The following is a 23,494-nucleotide window of genomic DNA, read 5'->3' on the forward strand; positions in this document are numbered from 1 at the left end:
CCATTCCGATTTTAATGTACAAAAAACAAGCAAAACTATTTATTGTGACATACTAATGAAATAATAATAAAAGTTATTATTGAGTATCAATGCCACATTCTCTCTCTCTCTCTCTCTCTCTCTCTCTCTCTCTCTCTCTCTCTCTCTCTCTCTCTCTCTCTCTCTCTCTCTCTCTCTCTCTCTCTCTTACACACTCACAGCTGCTAAATGTTTTTCCGACTTGTTTTGGCGCGGAGGACGACGAAAGCGTTGGTAGATCTAAAACCTAAAGAAATGGTTTGTTTTTTTAATTAAAGCGATGTGAAGTAATCAAGTTCATCTTCAAAGACTCATCTTACTTTTGTTGACTTTTTGACGGTTTTGTCGTTTTTCTCTGCTTAAAATGGATTATTCTTCACAAAAGATGTATTCCGGCAGACCTAGCCTAGACTAGCACTTTCTGCGAGTTTCTCATTTTGTTTATATAAAATCCAGTTGAACTTTGTGCTGCTGCATGGAAACAGTCCGTGTTTTTTATGGGATAATTGAATTTTCCTAATGGAACTTTAACGGCTTGATTGAACATTTGGATGACAGTCAGATATATGCATTTTGATTCGAAGCTGTAGAAATAAAATCTGACCTGTTCTCATATAAACGACTTAGTGTCATGGGAAAAGAACCGAAGAGTAACTTGAAAAGAAAGTACAAGCAGTCCTCACTAAAGCTCGAGGACAAACCGCAAGAATTCAAAGCAGCTTTTGGAGTTTCATCTGAATCACTGGATACCAGGCGAGCATGAGCGACTGTTCCGTTTATTACCTTACCGGTAAATAGTTAAAATCTTGGGAAGCATGATGGAAAGGAACTGAAAAGCTGTGTTTATAGATTCTCAAAGTATTATTCGGATAGTCAGTTAGGCCTATAATGGGGTGTTGCATTTTGCTTTTCATCTTAACAGGCGCAAAAATTAGCTCGGGTAATGTGCTTTGCGCACTTTGGGTACTTTGCGCAATCTTCTTTAGAATAGATTACATGAGTGTTTATATTACATTTCATGTAGTGCTTTAGGACATAAAAGCTCGTATCTGACAGCAGAGCAGCTCATTCACCTGGCGAACACACTGCGAGCAGCTCGACCTACGCACTTTGAGTTTGTCCCATTGCAAGAGCGGACCGCAGTGTGCGCGTTGAGCCGGCGCACCTTCCAAGGAGCATCCAGAGGCTCTGGCATTTTAGAGGAGCGCACTCGACCCTCTCATCCGGTCAGTCAATCATGTGGTTCATTAATCTGACATTGCTCATTCTCAAACTGTCCGTGTCTGTGGAGGGATTCTCGACGTGCCAGTCCTACAACTTGGACGACCAGAAATCCAAAAGGATCGAGGCGGTTCGCGGACAGATTTTGAGCAAGCTGCGCATCCGGAGTCCACCGGATCCCGAGGCTAGCCCGTCGCCGGAGTCGGTGCCGGCGGAGGTGATGTTACTTTACAACAGCACGAAGGAGTTGCTTAAGGAGCGCGCGCGCCAAGCCGAGGCCGCGTGCGACCGAGAGAGCAGCGAAGAGGATTATTACGCAAAAGAGGTGCAACGGGTGAATATGATGCCGCAGCGCACAGATACGAGTGAGTGCTGTGGGTTTGATCAGGAACGTGCTATTAATGTAAAATGTAAGCATGCATCAGGGTTCTGCATGTGTAATCATAGCTCAGTCACGTGCGTAATGAGCTCTTTGAGCATCAGGTATGGTGGTGTTGCCTATGCATTACAAATAGTAAACAAAAAGATGTCAATAACATTCGGTTCATATTTCATCGCTAAAAGAAAGAATTAAGAACTTATAATAAAAAATAAGAATTTAACTGTCATGGAATAATGTAACAATGCAAAAAAAACAAAAAAAAAAACAAACAAAAAAAAAACAAACAAACAAACAAAAAAAAAAACAATCCAATTTCTTATGACCTACATTTTTTCATGAGATTAACCCAGATACAAAGGTTACATATACACAGAATAGATTAATTAACCCATTGTTTTCAATGATGATTTTCATTACCATATCAGTAATTATTATATATTTTTTTTCTGTAATACAGTAAAATTACACTGATTTTGTCTAAATTAAAATCACGGAAATGAAAGGCAGTACCGGAGTACTATGATGTTTATATACTTTACAATTTAAATATATAATTTTTCACATTGCAATAATGAGAATATCATAATGGCCATCTTTTTTTCCCATTGTGCAGTCAGGAATTGGGGGTTAAAATGTGCGAAACTGTCATAAAAATAATGCCACAGTGTAAAAATTTTAATGCCCTTAAAATTAGGCTTTGTTTTCCTATGCAAAAAATAACTTATTTTATAGTAATAATATATTTCATTTGATTTTGTAGTAAAATAGGGCCAGGACATTTTCTTGACAGGTTTCCTGAGAATCAGCCTATAGTATCAATGTGGTTGTTGAGAAGTTCAAAGGGGTTAGGCACTGCATCTGTTGTTTTGGCACTGTGGCCAGTTTTATTTCCTTGAGGTCAACCGTCTGAAAACCATGCACAGCCCACACAGTGTAAATAAGAAGACTTCAGTGAATCTTCCTTTTGTCCCACAGACTCAATCAACCCGGTTCCTCATAGCCCGTTCTTCAGGGTTGTGGGCTTCGATGTCACCAATGTGGAAAGAAATTCTAGTACTTTAGTCAAAGCAGAATTTCGCATCTTCAGAGCGCCAAACCCACAAGCCCGCACCACAGAGCAGCGTGTGGAAATATACCAGGTGAGAGGATTGCATGGTTGCAAAGGCTGGAGTAGCTCCAAAGTGTCTGAACTGTAGTGACATAATCTGAACAGGTTTGATTCACTAGATTTGCAAGATGCATTCTTCTTTACTTATTGCATCGATTTATTCACAAAAGACAGACCAGTAGATGAATGAATAGACAAGCCGACAAAAAAAAAAAAAACTTGTGGTCTTTTGCTTCATGCCTGTAGATTCTCAAATCTAATGGTGTGACGGCTCCATCTCAGAGGTACATTGACTCCAGAACAGTTGACCCCCGAGCCAAAGGAGCGTGGCTTTCTGTCGATGTCACAGAGACTGTGAAGGAATGGATGGCGTTCAGAGGTCAGTGAGTTCATCCAAGGATTTTAACATATGTTTACTGCATGTCGAAGCAGAAGTTTTAAAATGAGATGTATTTTCTTTCTTAAGACAAAGATTCTCTTTTTCTCTCTCAGAGAGAAATCTAGGGCTGAAGATCAGCGTTCACTGTCCCTGTTGCACATTTGTCCCCTCAACTAACAATATTGTTCCTAACAAGAGTGAAGAACTGGAGGCCAGATTTGCAGGTCGTTACACATTTTTTCAGATTTACAGTGGGGAGATCATTACCGGAAATGTTTTGATTTAATAAAACAAAAATTACTTGCAAATTGTCAGTGTAGGCTAACAATTTAAGTGAAAAGTTGAATTGAAAAACATACATGAATTTCTTTGTATTTGGTATGTCCCTTTTCAACCTGGTCTCATGGAATCACGTTAACCCTTATGTTGTGTTCCAGTCATTTTGACCCAGGCGATTGGTTTTTTTTATTTATTTTATTTACAATATTTTATTTATTTATTTATTTTACTTAATCCAATTGGATTTAAATTCCTTGACTTTATTCACATATGGTATCTGAAAACACCAAAAAATTGGACCATTTTGTTGGACCAAAAATTCATTTTTTTTGTTTTATTTAACTTTGTTACACTTGTGTTCCCGGTCAAAAGTCCGGCCATTGGAAATGAATGGATTAGACTACAAAATACAGAAATATTAAGTGTTCAGGAGCATCCCAATCCTTTAGATGAGCACATATATGTGGATGTGTGTTAGCACACACAATGTGCTCGGACATGTGCATACACACAACACACACAACACACACACATTGTGTGTTGAGCGCCCTCTTGTGCATCGTCTTTCTATGTACACACTTTGAGGAATATTTCAAGATCTACTTATCATATTATGTTGTGTTTGGGCTTATTTGAATCAGGATAGTCTTCTGTAAGTTACGGTATGTCATTGTCATCTTATATGTGTGTTTTGGGAAGTAATAATTAAAAACGTGACAAAAAGTTTATATATATATATATATATATATATATATACAGTTGAAGTCAGAAGTTTACATACACTTAGGTTGAAGTCATTAAATTTTTTTTTTTTTTATTAACATTTTTTATTGATTCCATCACAAGACAAATAAACACAACATAAAATATGGAAACAATTATATAAATTAAACCCCTCCCCCCGAACATCCCCTCCCTCCAACAATCCAAACACGCACAATTATAACATATATATATATATTTTTTAAACTAAATAAATATACTTTCAAAAAACAAAAATGCACATACACATCAAACTAAAAATTTAAAATCCATCTCCACTGCCCCTCCCCGAGAACCCTCCAAAAAAGGCAAATATCCCACCCCACTTCCTATTAAACAAATCCCATTTTCCCAACCTTCCAAAAATCGCCTCCTCAAATGTTGCATCCTTGCCCATCTCCACGCACCACTCCCGAAACGAGGGTGCCCCAGCCATCTTCCACTCCCTAACAATAATTCGTCTGCCAACCATAACTCCGGCTTTTTAAGTGGCTATCCCCAAAATTAATGACCGCCCCATCACCTAAGATGCAGAGTCTGGGGCAAAATGAAAATTGAGTGTCCAGTTCGTCACACATAAATCTCTGAATCCTCAACCAAAATTCTTGTATCTTAACACATCCCCAAAAAACATGGGTTGTGTCCACGTCTTCTGAATTGCATCGCCAGCAGGTGGGTATGTCTTTAAGACCAAGTCTATACAATCTAGAGGGTGTCCAATATAATCAATGCAAAATCTTAAATTGCATCAGACGCACCTTTGAATCTCTAGATGTAGACTTGAGGTTTTTTAGAATCCTAGCCCACACTCCCTCCTCCAATACCAAGTTTAAATCTCTCTCCCATAATTTCTTGAGAGAAGCTGAAGCTCCGTCCCCTAGACTCTGAATTAACAGGGAGTAATACACTGATGCCTCATGACCTTTTCCAAAAGAAGTAATCACCACTTCTAGAGTATCTGCCTCTTTAGGGGGGTGTATGCTACTCCCAAAAATAGTACAGAGCAAGTGGTGCAACTGTAAATACCTAAAGAACTGAGATCTGGGAATTCTGAAATGTTGAACCATATTTTCAAACAATCTCAACACTCCACTCTCATATAGGTCACCGAGCGTATTAACCTTCCTCACAATCCACTCTGACCAGCAGAAAGGGGACTTATTAATATGTAATTTTGGGTTTAGCCATATGCTTGAGGCAACATTTAAATAAATGTCAGAATTGAACACTCTGGACAAATGCAAGATAACGGGGTGTGACTTAACTTCTCCTGTTAGTTTGATAGAAAGGTTTTGCAATGGCAAAATAGGGGCAAGAACTTCCTGTTCAATACCAAACCAGGGAGGGGCTCTCTCAGGTGGAAGCAACCAATGAGCCAAATGTCTGAGACCGAATGCATAATAATAAAACTAAATCTTGGGTAGGCCTAGCCCACCTTTGTCGACCGGCCTATGTAATTTATTGAAATGTAATCTGGGACCTTACCATCCCAAATGAAGGACTTCGCTATGCTATCAAATTGCTTGAAATAAGAGAGGGGGACATCTACAGGGAGAGATTGTAGCAGGTAGTTGAATTTTGGAATACAACTCATTTTAATAACGTTAACCTTCTGAATCATAGATAAATGTAATGAAGCCCACCTGCCCACATCGTTTGAAAAACTTTTTTATTAAGGGGTCAAAATGAACTCTAACTAAATCACACAAATTTGCTGGGGATAAAATGCCCAAATATTTAATGCCCTGTTTGGACAATTGGAAAGTGCCCGGCTGAAAAGCCATTACTGGGCAGTATGCTGTCAGAGCCAATGCTTTGGATTTAGACCAATTGACTCTGTATCCTGAGAACTTAGAAAAGGAATTAATAATTCTGTGGAGGCAAGGCATAGATCTAGAGGGGTCAGAGATGAATAATAAAATATAATCTGCATAAAGCAAAAGCTTATGTGTCATACCTCCCACCATCACCCCCTGGAAAATCATCTTCCCTTCTTATTGTGGCTGCTAATGGTTCCAAGGCAAGACAGAACAATAATGGGGAAAGAGGGCAACCCTGCTGGGTGCCCCTGTCCAGAGTAAAATAATCTGAAATTAATCCATTTGTTTGTACCGCCGCTACTGGGTATCTATAAAGTAACTTAATCCATCCAATAAAAGTCTTCCCGAACACGTATATTTCCAAAATCTTAAAAAGATAATCCCATTCTACCATATCAAATGCCTTTTCAGCGTCAAGTGAGATGGCAGCAACTGAAGTCTGCTCATTTGCCACTGACCGCATAATATTAATTAGACGCCTGTTGTTATCAGAAGAGCTGTGGCCCCGAATAAACTCCACCTGATCTATATGTATAAGAGATGTCATAACTTTACTTAATCGGTTAGCCAATATTTTTGACAAAATTTTAACATCTAGCTGGGTCAGGGAAATTTGACGGTAACTCTTACACTCGCTTGGATCTTTGTCGTTTTTAAGAATCGGACTGATCCGGGCTTGTGTCATGATTGGCCAAAGCTTTCCATTCTTTAATGATTCCATATAAACTTCTAACAAAAGTGGAGCCAGTTCTGTAGTATAAGATCTAAAAAACTCAGCGGCAAAGCCATCTGGCCCCAGAGCCTTGCCTGTTAGCAAGGCCTTGATTACCTCGCCAAGCTCCTCCATGGTTATCTCAGAATCAAGATAATTTTTTTGCTCAGTCGTCAGTTTAGGGAGTTCTAATGGTTCCAAAAAGTTTCTAATATCTTCATCGGTGGACAAAGATGTGGAACTATAAAGATCAAGATAGAATTCTTTAAAAGCATTATTAATATCAATGGCTGAGGTAAATATTTCACCACCAGCAGGTTTCACTGAGGGAATGGTAGAAAAAGACTTTCTCTGCTTTATATACCTCACCAAATGTTTCCCTGCTCAAAGTATGACTGTCTTGAACTGAATAGCCAAAACTCCACCTTCCGCGACAAAATAGCATTATATTTGTCAGCCATCAGACGACATTTGGCACTTCAGATCTGCCTCTGCATTTTTAATATTCCCTTCCAACTCCACGAGTTCTCAGGCTTTGGATTTTTTGATGAATGAGGCATACTGTATGATCTGACCCCTAATAACTGCCATAAGTTCCTCCCAAGCCACGCCCACAGAGGATACTGAGGACCAGTTGGTCTCCATATAAACATTGATTTCAGCCTTTAACATTTGTTGGAAATCAGGATTTTGCAAAAGGGATACATTAAAGTGCCAACTATATGATTTATTTTTCTCTGTATGTGGCAACACCTCTAAACTCACCAGGGCATGATCTGAGACTAAAATGTTTCCAATTGAGCAATCAACAACAGATGAAATGAGGGACTTAGAAATCAAGAAAAAATCTATTCTAGAATAAATCTTATGGACTGATAAAAAAAATGTATAGTCCTTCCTAGATGGTTTTAAAAGTCTCCAAATATCTGTAAGACCAAGGATGTTTTTAAACATCCTGTGAAGCATCAATGTTGCTGTAGGGGGCTTACACACTTTTGCTTCACTATGATCAAGGACTTTGAATTGCAGATGTTTACTTATCAATGTAATGACTCCCCTGCTCTTACTTGAGCCAGTACTAAAGAAAACATGTGCACCCCATATCTTCCCAAATTTTTCAGCTTCCTGCAGGGGAAGACGCATTTCTTGAAGAAACACTATATCAAATTTCTTACATTTAAGAAAATAAATAACCTTCCTTCATTTTATGTGGTGCTCCAGCCCATTCACATTCCACATGGAGAGAGATAATCCACTCATATTAACATTTTACATTTTGACATATAAGAAAAAATAGATTGTGTGTCAAACATAAAATTATAAAGACCACATTCCAACATTAGTGCAACAGTCAACCCCCAAACTTCCCCCAGAACCAAACAAACAGAAAAAAGAAAAACATGTGCATTAACCCCACGCACAACAGCGCCAACCAGTGTCCATCCCTCTAAACTAAAAAAGTTCATGTTTGCTCAAGTCCGGTGTTTCTATACAAATTCTGCGAGACAGAATTACATAACAGAAAATAATCTATAAAACAAACTCCAGCCAAAAGGCAGAATAAACACAAAGAACTGTAGATTCATTCACAAAACTGTATCGAAGGTGTGTTCCTCCACAAAAACAAACTAAAGCCGCTAGCGGAACCAGCACAAAAAAAAAATTAAAAATTCCGTTCAGTTTCCTCGGGCAGTCAAACGAATGTTCAGTGAGCCGGCTGTTCATAAGTGCAGCAGATGACCTAATCCTTCCAATGTCCTACAAATATACTCCACAAAACAAACTCCAGCCAACAGGAGGCACAAGCACAAAGAACAGGCAGACTCATCCACAACTGTCCCGAAGGAGTGTTACTCCACAAACCAAATTCCAGCCGCTAGGCGGAACCAGCACAAAAAGCAACAAAACAGGTGCCCAGTTTCCTCGGACGGTCAAATGTATGTTCAGCGAGACAAGCTTACTTGGGGGCAACAGGAGAAATACACCATGACTTCCTCAGTCCATCGATTTTATGAAAAACATGTAAATATTTTGCGGCCATCCTCAGTATCTAATCTCAATTTGACCGGAAACATAATTGCAAAAGCGATCCTCCATCGATGCAAGAGTTTCTTGAAGGAGTGTTATTCCACAAAACAAACTCCAGCTGCTAAGCAGAACCAACACAAAAAGAAACAAAATGGCACCCAGCTTCCTCAGACAGTCAAGTATATGCTCAGTGAGATGAGCTCACTCAGGAGCCACATGAGAAACATCAAATGGTTTACTCACCCCATTGTCCCTATGAAAGACAATGCTTGCTGTGGGCATATAAATATTTTGCAGCCATCCTTAGTATCTATTCTCAATTTGGCCGAAAACATCAGAGCAAAAGCGACCTTCCGTTGAGTTTCTTGCATTCCTTGAATCGATCATGTTACTCTCTTGTCAAATTCGCAAAGTCTGAGAACAAGAAAATGCTGTGATTCTTCCAAGAAAGCTTTCTTTTGCTCCTCGCCTCGCGCAACACAAGATCTTTATCGGATGATCTCAGAAATTTGGAATCGATCGGGGTCTGTCTCCCTCAGCGGATCTGCGAGCCGGATCCCTGTGAGCTCGCTCGATTTCCAGCTTATGGCCTGTTATGTCGAGCAGACTTGGGAAGAGCTCGTCTAGGAATTTCACCATATCTCTGCCTTCTTCATGCTCTGGAATTCCAACAATTCGGACGTTGTTTCGCCGATTACGAACAGTTTTTCCCAAACACGTTCCAAATCTACTTTGGATGCAGCTAATTCCCTCTCCGATGACTCCAGATAATCAATCTGTCTCTCAACATTCCCGATTCTTGTAACCAACTTTCTCCTGCTGCACTGTCCAAACTGAGTCCCTGGTCTGCGGGCCTGTCTGAGGTATCAGCTTAAGCATGTAAGTGTCTTTTAATATCTCCAGAGCCCGAAGATCTTGAATTCTTTGCCGTATTGATTTCAAAGAACAGATATGTAGCAGGGTGTATCGAATCTCACCGGTTTATGACATAAAAATAATTAAAAACTAGCAAAGTGCACAGAGCTCACCGTTTACACGTCTGCTCCTCGCATGTCGTCACCTAAAACTCATTTTTTAACCACTCCACAGATTCAATATGAGCAAACTATAGTTTTGGCAAGTCATTTAGGACATCTACTGTGCATGACACAAGTAATTTTTCCAACAATTGTTTACAGACAGATTTGTTTCACTTTTAATTGACTATATCACAATTCCAGTGGGTCAGAAGTTTACATACACTAAGTTAACTATGCCTTTAAGCAGCATGGAAAATTCCAGAAAATTATGTCAAGCCTTTAGACAATTAGCTTCTGATAGGAGGTGTACTGAATTGGAGGTGTACCTGTGGATGTATTTTAAGGCCTACCTTCAAACTCAGTGCCTCTTTGCTTGACATCATGGGAAAATCAAAAGAAATCAGCCAAGACCTCAGAAAAAACATTGTGGACTTTCACAAGTCTTGTTCATCCTTGGGAGCAATTTCCAAACGCCTGAAGGTACCACATTCATCTGTAGAAACAATAGTACGCAAGTATAAACACCATGGGACCACGCAGCCATCATCCCGCTCAGGAAGGAGACACATTCTGTCTCCTAGAGATGAACGTAGTTTGGTGCAAAAAGTGCAAATCAATCCCAGAACAACAGCAAAGGACCTTGTGAAGATGCTGGTGGAAACAGGTAGACAAGTATCTATATCCACTGTAAAACGAGTCCTATATCGACATAACCTGAAAGGCTGCTCAGCAAGGAAGAAGCCACTGCTCCAAAACTGCCATAAAAAAGCCAGACAACAGTTTGCAAGTGCACATGGGGACAAAGATCTTACTTTTTGGAGTTTTGTCTGATGAAACAAAAATGTAACTGTTTGGCCGTAATGACCATTGTTATGTTTGGAGGAAAAAGGGTGAGGCTTGCAAGCCGAAGAACACCATCCCAACTGTGAAGCATTGGGGTAGCAGCATCATGTTGTGGGGGTGCTTTGCTGCAGGAGGGACTGGTGCACTTCACAAAATAGATGGCATCACGAGGAAGGGAAATTATGTGGATATATTGAAGCAACATCTCAAGACATCAGTCATGAAGTTAAAGCTCGGTCTCAAATGGGTCTTCCAAATGGACAATGACCCCAAACATACCTACAAAGTTGTAGCAAGATGCCTTAAGGACAACAAAGTCAAGGTATCGGAGTGGCCATCACAAAGCCCTGACCTCAATCTGACAGAAAAGTTGGGAGCAGAACTGAAAAAGTGTGTGCAAGCAAGGAGGCCTACAAACCTGACTCAGTTATACCAGTAAAGTAGTGATCCTAACTGACCTAAGACAGGGAATGTTTTCTATGATTAAATGTCAGGAATTGTGAAAAACTGAATTTAAATGTATTTGGCTATGGTGTATGTAAACTTCTGACTTCAGCTGTATATATTTATGTGTGTCTGTGGGAATTTCATACACTGATACTCACTGCAGTTTGGCCCCTGAGTGAAACATATTTGCTCATTGCATTCTAAATCTTTTTTTAACTCTGAATATAATTGTTGTGATAACAAATTTGCAAATTATGATGATAAAACAGATCTTATTTGTCAGCAAATTAAAAAGCATTATTTATGAATTGGCAGGATCAGCTATATCAAGTCAATTTTTATTTGTATAGCGCTTTTCACAACACACATTGTTTCAAAGCAGCTTTACAGGAAATCATGCATTATCAAAAAATGAAACTGTAATATCTATAAAGTCTTAGAGTGATCATTGTGCAGTTTGATTAAATATGCTTGTAAATTGTGTATAGAAATTAAATAATTAAATAATAATTGTATTTAGAACCCCTGTGAGCAATCTGAATGCGACTGTGGCAAGAAACACAAAACTCCATAAGATGTTGGTTAATGGAGAAAAATAACCTTTGGAGAAACCAGGCTCACTGTGGGGCCAGTTCCCCTCTGGCTAACCAGCATGAATATAATGACAATATTACTATATGCATGGTAAAGTCCAGATTCTAAGCTTTAAAATGACACCTATTTTGTTCAGATCAAGCAAGTGGATATTAATTTATTCTGTAATTATTATGTTTGTTTTTTTCCCGCAGGAAGTGCCCCCCACTAGCCCAGCGAATCCTTCTATCAATAAAAATATATTTGTAAAAAATGATGTTCAAAAAAAGGAGTACAACACCTGTCATAATTACTAAAATAAGTTGATAAAAAGATTGAATGCAATATCTTGTGATAATATATGCAATATGAGAGATTTATAAACAATCTTAGTGGGCCAGTCATTTTTGACCGGGAACACAAAATGTGTTAATATGAAATGAACACAGCACAAGGGTTAATAAACGTATGATTGCATGCATAATTGCATGTCAGAGGTATGTTAACTCAATCTTTAATAAAAAGTGATTTTAGATTCTCCCTCCAACAATATTCCCAGGGATTGATGATGACCTCATAAAGCAGAACAGAAGACCAGGTGCGACTAAAGGAGCGATTGAATTTAGCACTAAAACTCCTCACTTGATACTAACCCTGTTGCCCACCGACCGCCTGGAAAACCCCACCAAGAAAAACCGCAAGAAGAGATCTGCTGCAGAAACATCCATATGCTCACGGTACAGAGAGAGAGCTGGAGTCTGTGTGTGTTTGAAGATAGGGATCAATTGAAATTCCATTATTTCAAATAATTGGTGTACAACCTGTGTGTGCAAGAGCGATATGCATGCACAAAATATCAAACACCTAAAGAGAATACATGCAGAAACTTGCCCAGGGAGTGTCACGTCTGCTATGAAGACTGCATCTTGTCTGAAAGTAAAATCTCTTTAAATGTGTATTTGTTATGTTGAATGGTTTCTCTGTGCAAAGTGTGAAATAAAAAGTCAAGTCTAGTTCTGTGTATCAATCTACAACACCTCAAAAGACCTTAATAGATCATTTTATCTCACTCAGGACTGATCAAGGCTGCTGTCTGAGGTCTCTGTATATTGACTTCCGCCGGGACTTGAACTGGAAGTGGATCCATGAACCAAAAGGCTACAAAGCAAATTTTTGTGCAGGGAACTGTCCTTACCTCTGGAGTGCAGACAACCACTACAACATGGTGAGTGAATTTATTATGTCAGGCTGAGCATGCATAGCTTTTTAAAACAAAAAAAGCACAAGAAGGTCTTGTCTATTGGTTAAGGATTTAGGGTTGCCAGCTTAAAGATTGTTGGTTTAATTCTAAGTAGGGTTGACTTGAAGACTAGCAGGTGGCCGCAGTCCTTCGGTCATTTTCATCTCCCATTTCCAGCATTCCATTTTGTCGGGCGGTCCCAGGCCCCCTTTCACCCCGGGCCATTAAGAGTTTATGCAATGTGATATTGACAATTAGGCACCCCCTCCCCAAATCTCATTACTAAGCAAAAATTTATTATTTGTAGATAATGGTAGTGTAGCAGGGTAAGCAACAAACCGACACAGTGGGTTTTGCTTCAGGCCTTGGAGAGGTGTCTATTGGAAATAATAATTAACATAAAAAGGAAATAACATGTTCATGAGGGAAAGTATCCAAACAAAAGGATAATCTGGCATCCTAGTGGTGAAATGGGGCTCAGTGCAAGTTGGGAAGCGTCGATGGAATGGTCTAGGATGTGGCCGTGGTCCGGCGGTCGCACACGCTCCCCTCCTGGGTCCGGAGCATGAGGGGCAGCCGCTTCCTTAGAGGCTCATGCTTCCTGGGGCCACGGTGTGTGAGGGGAAGCCCGGCATCCATGCCCATTGGCCGCAATGCATCTGATTTGTATCCTCCATGCGCTGCTCTTGGACCTGCGATTACGCCAGGGTTGTGCAAAATTCAGAATTTCAGAATTAACTCCCTTTCAGTTCATGAGTTGGAATTTGAATTTAATTGGCCACGCCCCACAGGAAGTTGAATTTGAATTTGAATTGGAATGATAGGTAGTGGAATTTACTGAATTTCAATTCAAAGAAATTCAACACAGTCAAACTACACAATTTCATTAGTCCAAGACACATTTTGTGACAAATCATTTCCTTATTATTTTTAACCAAGTCTGCCTATTTATTCCTTAATAGGTAGAATACAATTTTTAACTTATAGATATAACATTTCTCTCTAAAATAAATACAATTTACATAGCAATCAGAAGATTTTGTTTTTGCTGTACAGCATCAGAAATGGTCCGCCACATTGTTTTCAGATAACTGCATAAAAATAGATTCAAAATATTTGTTTAATATATTAAGCAAATTAGAGTATGCCTGGAAATGAAGTGTTCTTCTAGCATGGTCCATAAAATGAAAATGTATAAAATATAGTGAAATAAATTAAATACACATTTCTATAGGTAGCCTTTTAAACACTGTTACATTTTATTATATTTATTATTGATTATTAATGCTGTAAAAAGTTATATGTTTGTAAAACTTAAAGAAATATGTTTGCATTAATTTTAAGTTGAATTAATCTACTTCATTTTAAGTAAATTAACTGAATATAAAAAGTCAACCTGCCATGACTTTTACATTTTAGCTTTACATATTACATATAAATTTGACATATTTAACAATTACATATTTAAATTAAGTTAAATTTAAGAGTCAAAATATTTTTTTTTTTGGTAATCAGTATTATTACAAATGTTGTTGATTGAGCTTAACTTGTTGAACCTGGAATATTCCTTTAAACTCTGTCAAACTAGTCCTATGATGTCAATTGCTTTCCTTTATTTACATGGTTTTAAACGGTTCAATATTCTGAGCATTTCATGCACATTTCTATAAACATATATTTTATGGAGAGCAATGTGCTTGCTGTCTTAAACCAATAATATCACATTTTTACTCATCATATGAACACTTATGAAAAAAAAAAAAAGCTAAAATATTTTAAAATGGCCCGCACTGACCTTGACACTTGGTAGCCTACATAAAACATGGTTATCAATCAACAAACTGATCATTTTATTAGAGAAACAAACTCATCCTGACATCGCAAAACAACAAGTTACCTACCATGACAACAAAATCAACAACAACAATGTAAATAAAACCATTCAAATGGCCAAACATTGCAACCATATTATTCATGCCCCAGTGCATGCTGGGAAGAGGGTAAATGGAACTGAACCACATAAACATTTTGTATAGGCCAATTTGAACTGAAATAAATGCATTAGTCCAACTCGCTGCTGTGCTTGTTAGTTCGACTAAGTATGTTGTAATAGAAAAGCTGCATTGAGATGCATAACTTGTGTTCCTTAAAGTTGATAAGCCCAAAAAATCATTATGCATATGATAATGAGAACATGTTTCATATTATACTGAAAAATCAAATGTATTATTAAAAAAATAAAAAGTCATGTGAATTTCTTTTCCATTTGAATTTGAATTCCTTAAATTCCAATTTGAATTGCAATTCTACATCCTTTTTGCTACTTCAATTCAAATTCACTCCAAATTCAGGAATTGAATTAGCATTGTTCATTCAATTCTGAATGGTGCACAACCCTGGAGGATGCCAGTGTGTGCGTACAAAGAGATAGAAGCCGGCTTCTAGGCGCGCTCTACATTTCAGTAGTTCGTATGTTAATGTAATCTTGTGTTGAAGCAGTAAACATATTTGGCTTGCTGTCCATATACTGGAGAGCTCGGAGCTCAAGACTCGACTCGAGTCATGATTACCCCCCCTGACTTTACTTATTTAGATAATGAATCTAGAGAATAGGTGGAGATGGGGTGGAGGTGGGATGTCAGGAGAGTTGTCACAGGAAGCAGGTAAGCAGCGGCTTATATACTCCAGCTCGTGGGCTGTGATTTGTCAGATTAAAATTAACATGCTCCTCCCGAGCTTCTGTTAATTAACTCCATTTCAATGGCAGCGGTGATGAGGCTTATTTCATTGGGTGAAAATCATTCAAACAGCAAGCAAAAAACTAGCATTAGTAAAACACATTCTCAAAAGGAAACATCACTCTTGTACCTTTTGTCCTGGACCTTTGAAATGTCACTTTTCAGACGTCACTCTGGTGCCGTATTTAACATTACCCAAAGCTAAACTTTACAATGTTAAAATATTACACATTTATGGCACACAAAGAAAGTTTTTAAAATGTCTAACTTGTCTTTTCTAAGTGTTCAGAAGCCATGCAATAGCTTTGTGTGAGGAACAGACCGAAATTTAAGTCTTTATTCACTGATCATTGTCCCCATCCGCCATAACAAAATCATTTTTCTCATTTAATGGAATCGTTCACCCAAAAATGTAAATTCTCTCATCATTTTCTCACCCTCATGCCATCCCATATATGTATGACTTACTTTCTTCAGCAGAACACAAATTAAGATTTTTAGAAGAATATTTCTGCTCTGCAGGTCCATACAATGCAAGTGAATGGTGATCAGAACTTTGGAGCTCCAAAAGGCAGCATAAAAGTAATCCATATGACTCATGATTTAATTCATGTCTTCTGAAGTAATCCAGTTGGTTTTGGGTGAGAACAGACCAAAATATAACTTGTTTTTCACTATAAATCTTGACAGCAGTCTCCTTGGTGATCATGATTTCAAGCTCGATTAAACTTCCTAGCACTATCTAACGCTCTGCACATGCCTCAAGCACTAGGAAGTGTAATCGAGCTTGAAATCATGATCGTGCCTAGAGCCTGCAATGGCAAGATGTACAGTGAAAAATTTGTTATATTTTGGTTTGTTCTCACCCAATACCGACTGGATTGTTTCAGAAGACATGGATTACACCACTGGAGTCTTTTGAATTACTTTTATGCTGACTTTGTGTGCTTTTTGGAGCTTCAAAATTTCAGACCTACAGAGCTGAAATATTCTTTTAAAAATATTTGTTTGTGTTCAGCAGAAGAAAGAAAGTCATACACATCTGGGATGGCATGAGGGTGAGTAAATCATGAGAGAATTTTCATTTTTAGCTGAACTATTCCTTTAAATGTTCAAAAATGGTTGCCTCAAGAACACACATTATGACAGCATTGATTTCAGTGATGTCAAATGCTATTTGTTCTTGCCTGTCTTTTGACCGATTGTAACATGCTAAAGTTTGAATGTATATTTTTGAATGAGATGTGAATGCCTTGACAGTGAGAGGATTTACAGCAATTAAAACCTTCAGTTGTACCCTGATCCTCACCCAAAGCTATTGTGTGGCTTCTTGAAATGCTTCTTGAATTGACAAATGCAGCACATGAGACAAGGATAACATATATAGTGCTTTTTTAGCTTTTTTTATAAAAAAAATTTTTTTTTAAGTGAATGATTGTGACTGTACCTTTATATTAGAGGAAGATGATATATTGGTTTTACCGATTAATTGGTGTTGATAGTTGTTTTTAGTAAAAATCAGTTATTGGCAAAAATCGATGCCAATAGTTGCTGATAGTTTTTTATTATTAGAATTATTCCTCTGTTGCCAGCGCTGGAGGATTCTACTGTTAGAACGGTTTGGTTCAGCAGAATAACAGCGGCATCTAGAGGTGAAATAAAAACAATCTCATGGGGATTTGCTGTATCTAAATCTTTCATCATTGTCAATATTCTTCCATATTTTTATCATACTTCAACCCCTGTTTTGCTACTTTGATTTGATAATCAAACATTTTAAATTAAAGTTAGAGCATGCAAAGAAAAGTGCAAATATCCACTTTTTTCCTGAACGTGGAATTGTTCCACGATTCGACTGTTTTCAATTTCCGATCACTAGTTTTCACTCACATCGGCGTATATTCTTAGCGGGTAATGTAATGTTTAAGGTATTACATTTGTAAAAATTGTCAAAAAACATGCCGATACTTCACAGGGTAGAGATGACCGTTTTTTTATAGACAGTGCCTCACCTGAGTGTGTAGATTAAATGAAGCGATGATCAGATGTTAGTTACGTTGATATCATTAATTATTCTGAGTTGTAATGACAGTCAACAACTGCACAAGTTGAGCCTGAAATTCATTTTTACTCTAAGTAACACTTAAATGGTTGCTGTTCTCCTCTGGATTGCTCGTTTTGTCAGTTTTTACTTGCCGTCTTGAGACCAGAAATAGAAAACAGGCAATTAGAATCATCATGGCGCTGCCCAGTGGTTACTCAGGAAAACTGTGGATATGGAGAAGTGCCTTGTCAGCACATACATCATGTCTCCAACTTCATATCTTTTGAATAATAATAAACCTTATTCCTCATTAAACCTGCTCTGCTGAAAAATATATACATACAAATTCCTTCATCTTGTGAATATATAGACTATAAAAAGCTTAAATTTGTAAATACTTAAATACAGAGCATTTCAGCGGAGCACAGTCTCTGTCATTTCAAAATAAGAGTCCCCGGTGTGTTTCAGGCTCGTTTATAGTTAAAAGTCCAGCGTTATGCACTAAATCTTCCTTTTTTTCTGGTTACAGTTGGAAATTTGGTTGCACAATAAACTGTATCTGGTATATTCTGACATTCTGATTCTTGTAGCCTTTATGTTTGTGCCCATCATAGTAAGGAAAGAAAATTTTTAACATTGTATAAACTGATTTTAAAAACTAACTGATTAATCGGTTATCTGCCTTTTCAGCCACCTTAGTTATCGGTATCAGCAACATCACTATCGGTCGACCTCTACTTTATATGCCTTTTATGTGTTTTATATTGTTCAGAAGTGGTTTGGTTCACGGATTCTCCAAATTGAGGTGAGAATGTCACAACATGAACGTTTTGGTGATGCCAGATAAACTGACTATTCTGACGTTTTGCTTATGAGATTGCACTGTTTATAGCCAACTGTTCCGATTCATTAGGAAACATTGTGTTTAGATGTTGCTTTAAATGTTGCTCTTTCAGACACTTTCTTTGTCTGCTTACAGTATCTCTTTGTTTCTTTTTTCAGATTCTTCCTCTGTATAATAAGTTGAATCCAGAGGCCTCGGCATCTCCATGTTGTGTTCCGCAAGATCTGGAGCCCCTCACCATCGTTTATTACCTAGGACGAACCCCCCGTGTGGAACAGCTCTCCAACATGGTGGTCAGATCCTGCAAGTGCCGTTGATGCAGAAGACATAGATGTCCCTAATGGAGAATAAAAAATAGGTGGATGAGAAGAGAGCAAAGACATATGACTAACATCTGAATGAACGCTACATCGTAACAAATTTCTAAGGATGACAAGGTCTTCGATTACAGGAGGAAGAGCATTTAATCATCCCTTTAAATGGTTCAAGCATTCAATTCAGGGGCCACAAACAGCGTAACAGTCTCATGTGTTTTCATAGTCTATTAAACACATGCATTTTGATGGTAATAACTCCTCGCATTCTCACAAGTTTATTGTAGATGGGTGTATGTAAATAGTTGTTGGTGATGATTATATGTGATTATTTACGGAATACAATACATTTTATTATGTAATACTTTTGGTGGCTTCTATATACTGTATGTTTTCAACACATTTATAGACCTCTCTCAAAGTAGATTATTGGCTGTGGATTTTAATGTTTAGTCTGGACAATTTATCCATTTTATCGCACAGCAAGTGGCCTGCACTCAAGGTTTCCTTTTTTCTTCAAACGATAACTGTGTGGTCTACTCTCGCTGAAAATACAGATTTGACTAGTGGATTCACCAGCTAGATGCGGTTCGAGGTTAGAAAATCTCCGACGTAAACAGGATGTGAACAATTTCCAGACACCGACCACTCACGGAAAGCCAAATTTAAACACTTGGGGTTCAGGGTTTGTGGCAACATGGCAGAAAGAACAGTGGGCCGATGAAAAAAGAGAGACCCACACAGTCAAAATCATACCTCTTTCTCTTTAAAGAACTGCAGGACTTCTGAAATGCATTCAGCGCTTTGATTTGTATAATGTGGCAACAGTACCCTCCACACCCTGTAATGCTGAGCGATGTCATTTTGTCAGATCTGTGGGAAATAAAAAGAATGTTGACTTGGCCTACTTTTGCCTGTTTGCTTATTTTGTTCTCCCTATGAAAACCTATAAAGCCTCAATGTATCCTTTAAAAACCTATATCTGCTGGCATAACGTAAAAAGTTTGTTTTTGAATGGAAATGTTGTGTTTTTTTCCTACCGTTGAAATGTTTATCTGTGGTCAGTGAGAATGACCTGTAGGGAATGACAGGGTTTCTGTGTTTGGTTGCCAGGGCAGGGCTAAATCGAGCGAATGCCTTGCTCACTGAAAACAACTCGAAAAGAAAGCGGGATGCAGTGGCTTAGAGGGAGAGAGAGGGAGAGCGAGCGAGAAGCCAAGAAAGATTGTTACATAACAGTCCTCTAAATGAATCAACACAAATACTTAGTGTATTGTCAATTACGCAACATTGACTCAGCGTGGTCCTCTGCGCAGCAGCTGGGGGAGAATAAACTCTAAACCAAAAGGCGAGAAAGGGGAAGATCAGCCGTCTGAGGAACGTGTGGTTTGGGAAGAGCAGTCTGGGTGTGAGAGCAACTTTGGGCCGCATGGGTTTTAATGGGGTGTGAACTTACATGTGTTATGAGAGTTGCACAGAAGCGTGAGTCTAGAGACAGCAGTTATAAATTGAGAATAAGAATGCAACAGTGTTGGGGAAGCTATTTTTGAAAAGCTACATGTTACTCATAACTTAAAGTACTTTAACTACAGTCAAGCCACTCATAAAAAAGTGGTTACTGTAGCTACATTTCAAGCTACTATCAAAAAGTAGCTAACTACTTTGAATTTACATAAGGAAGAATTATATAACAATCAGACAATATTATTTAAGTTTGCGATCATAAGTTCTGATAGCAGAATGCTATAATATCACCTATAGGCTATATTTAAAGGAATAGTTCACCCCAAAATGAAATTTCTCTCATCATTTACTCACCCTCATGCCATCCCAGATGTGTATGACTTTCTTTCTTCTGCTGAACCCAAATGAAGAGTTTTAGAAAAATTTCTCAGCTCTGTTGCTCCAAAAACCACACAATGGCAGCATAAAAGTAATCCATACGACTCAAGTGGTTAAATCAATGTCTTCAGAAGTGATATGATAGGCATGGGTGAGAAAAAGATCAACATTTAATTCCTTTTTTTTTTTTACTATTAATCTCCACTTTTGACCAGCCCCAACCAGTAGGTGCCGATAATGCGAAGAATGAGAATCGTCAAAAAACAAAAGAAGAATGTGAAATTGAAAGTGGAGATTTATAGTAAAAAAGGACTTAAATATTGATCTGATTCTCACCCACACATTTCATATTGCTTCTGAAGACATGGATTTAACCACTGGAATCGTATGGATTATTTTTGTGCTGCCTTTGTGTGCTTTTTGGAGCTAAAAAGTTTTGGCCACCATTCACATGCATTATAGCCTATAGATCTAAAGAGCTGAGATATTCTTCTAAAAATTTCATTTGTGTTCTGCAGAAGAAAGAAAGTCGGACACATCTGGGATGGCATGAGGGTGAGTAAATGATGAAAATAATTTTGAAAATAAGGTGCATTTCGAACTGTTCTGAGACCAGTGCAGACAAACAGCACACTGGAGGTTAAGTCATTCACTAAATAGGGAGCAAGGGTGCATCCTATAGCTTTCTATGCAGCTAAGTGCATTCACTCCTAAAATCTGACCAAAAGTTCAGTTTCAGGCTGCAGATGATATTTGGACCACTCAACATGTTTGGCAGACATGGGACAATGATAATCAATACATAGATTCAGAATTTTATAGTGTATAATTTTATTTTAACATGGTTGGCAGTGATTGGATGATGCTGGCCATTACTTTGAATAAGAATGATTAATTCAGCTGTATAGAAAATCAGATGTAATGTCTATAACATCACATAAACATGAATAACCTGAATAACTATGACTTTCTATAGCTTGGTATTACTTAAAATTTCACAACTTAGTCCCGCTGTCCACATGAGGACATCCGATTTTAGGAAAACGATTTGCTCTAAAAAAAAAAAATATATATATATATATATATATATATATATATATATATATATATATATATATATATATATATATAAATTCTAGAGCAAATAGTTTTCCTAAAAACGGATGTCCTCATATGTGGACAGCGGGTTTCTCAGGAACCTGTGGACAAGGGTCTCAGGAGTACTGGTCGACTGATATATTGCCAAGGCCAGTAAATCAGCCGATAATTTTTTAATTATTGCATTGACCGATAAATTTTCCCCTTTGGCCGATTTGTTTCTGGAGGGCGCTGAAAATCGCCTGCTTGCATGTGAAGCGACTGAGACATATAAACGACCAGTCACGGTTCGTTTTGTTGTTTTTTTTACGTGCTATCGTGTTACTACAATAGACCGCTGTGCAACACAGTCTCATTTAAACGGTCCGTATATCAGAGCTGAGAAGTTTGAGCTCTGTTTTATTCTCCCTCTTTCTCCTCAACAGTCCCCTGTTACTTTTAACTGACTTGTCTAATGACAAAAAGGCAAATATCAAACTAATATCATATACCATCTGCAAATATGCACATATCTCGTTTAAACAGATGTAATAAACCAACCTCACACAACTTCAGCAGATCCAGCATCCTGTGGAGTGCTCATTTATTTTCCTCTAAAGCATGTATTCTACCAACCTCTCCTCAGCAGCTCCCTGTCATTTTTAACTTTCTTTTCTAATGATAAAAGCAAATATCAATAAAATTTCTATTATATACCGTTTGTAAATATGCACATATCTCATTTAAACAGATGTAATAATCCAACCTCACACAACTTGAGCAGATCCAGCATCCTGTGGAGTGCTCATTTATTTTCCTCTAAAGCACGTATTCTACCAACCTCTCCTCAGCTGTTCCGTCACTTTTAGCTTTCTTTTCTAATAATAAAAGGCAAATATCAATAAAACTTTTATTATATACCATCTGCAAATATGCAGATATCTACTTTAAAAAGATGTAATTCATGAACCTCACGAAAATCCAGCGTGTATTCCATCAGCCAGAATCAAAAACGTAAGTATCAGGATCAAAAGTTTCTCTGTTTCACAAATCATGACGGTCAGTCCGTGACAATCCAAGCAGGCGATCCAGGCTGTTTAAACTGTCAGAAGATTGCTGCTCACGCTGGACCTGCATGAGCACGTGAGTGCAACTTCAAAGTAAAAGCACTTCATATGTACTATAAGTAAATGTCTTACTCACTATGCACTGTATGTACAATTGGTTTGATTCTGTATTTTTTGAATAAATGCGATTGCTAATGTGGACATGCCATCCATGGTTGCTGGACTACTGTGTGTAGTGTTATTTCCTTCTTCCTAATATATGAACAATTTCTTCATGTGCAAACAAATTACAAAAATTTGATGACTAAACAGAAATCAGAATAAACTACTGTCTACCATTTAAAATACAATATTATTAAATTTTTTTACAAAGTTAAAGTTTAGTGTGAAATTGAGTAAATATAGTGCTAAATAAGAGTTTATTAATTTTTTAGCAATTTTATGTCTGTGTTATTTACTATATTAAATTGTGTGATATATCGGCATTGTATCATCCTATCGGCCACCCTGTTCTCTGGATATTGGCATCAGCCATTAAAAAAAACATATCGGTCGACCACTACTCAGGAGGTTAATGAAGGTGTCATTCACTTTTTGAAAATTAACATGGTTTTAATACAATAATGATAGTTTAACCATGTCAAAGTCTTTCTAGCAAGTCAGTCCACTGTCGGTCATGTTTGGAATGCTCTCGGGAGGCTATTTCCAGTCATGACAGCTCCTATCTACTTGAATGG

At 37.9% G+C, this 23,494-nt stretch overlaps 1 protein-coding gene across 1 annotated transcript; it reads left to right on the forward strand.

The window, feature by feature from the left end:
- The first annotated feature begins 208 nt into the window (after nucleotides 1-208).
- Nucleotides 209-19,674, forward strand: LOC127418235 (transforming growth factor beta-2 proprotein-like). The gene is made up of 7 exons (XM_051658706.1): nucleotides 209-1,604; nucleotides 2,597-2,760; nucleotides 2,976-3,108; nucleotides 3,222-3,332; nucleotides 12,151-12,328; nucleotides 12,666-12,816; nucleotides 18,616-19,674. The coding sequence occupies exons 1-7, from the start codon at nucleotides 1,256-1,258 to the stop codon at nucleotides 18,772-18,774; spliced, it is 1,245 nt and encodes a 414-aa protein (XP_051514666.1). The 5' UTR covers nucleotides 209-1,255; the 3' UTR covers nucleotides 18,775-19,674.
- The last annotated feature ends 3,820 nt before the right edge of the window (nucleotides 19,675-23,494 follow it).

This window comes from Myxocyprinus asiaticus, chromosome 27, assembly GCF_019703515.2.
Source record: "Myxocyprinus asiaticus isolate MX2 ecotype Aquarium Trade chromosome 27, UBuf_Myxa_2, whole genome shotgun sequence".
NCBI lineage: Eukaryota > Metazoa > Chordata > Actinopteri > Cypriniformes > Catostomidae > Myxocyprinus > Myxocyprinus asiaticus.

Bases quoted from the DNA above. Each gene is read 5' to 3' on its own strand.
- LOC127418235 (XM_051658706.1), top strand. From the start codon at position 1,256: ATGTGGTTCATTAATCTGACATTGCTCATTCTCAAACTGTCCGTGTCT. The intron at 2,761-2,975 runs GTGAGAGGATTG...TCATGCCTGTAG, and splicing joins AGCGTGTGGAAATATACCAG to ATTCTCAAATCTAATGGTGT. The intron at 12,329-12,665 runs GTACAGAGAGAG...TATCTCACTCAG, and splicing joins GAAACATCCATATGCTCACG to GACTGATCAAGGCTGCTGTC.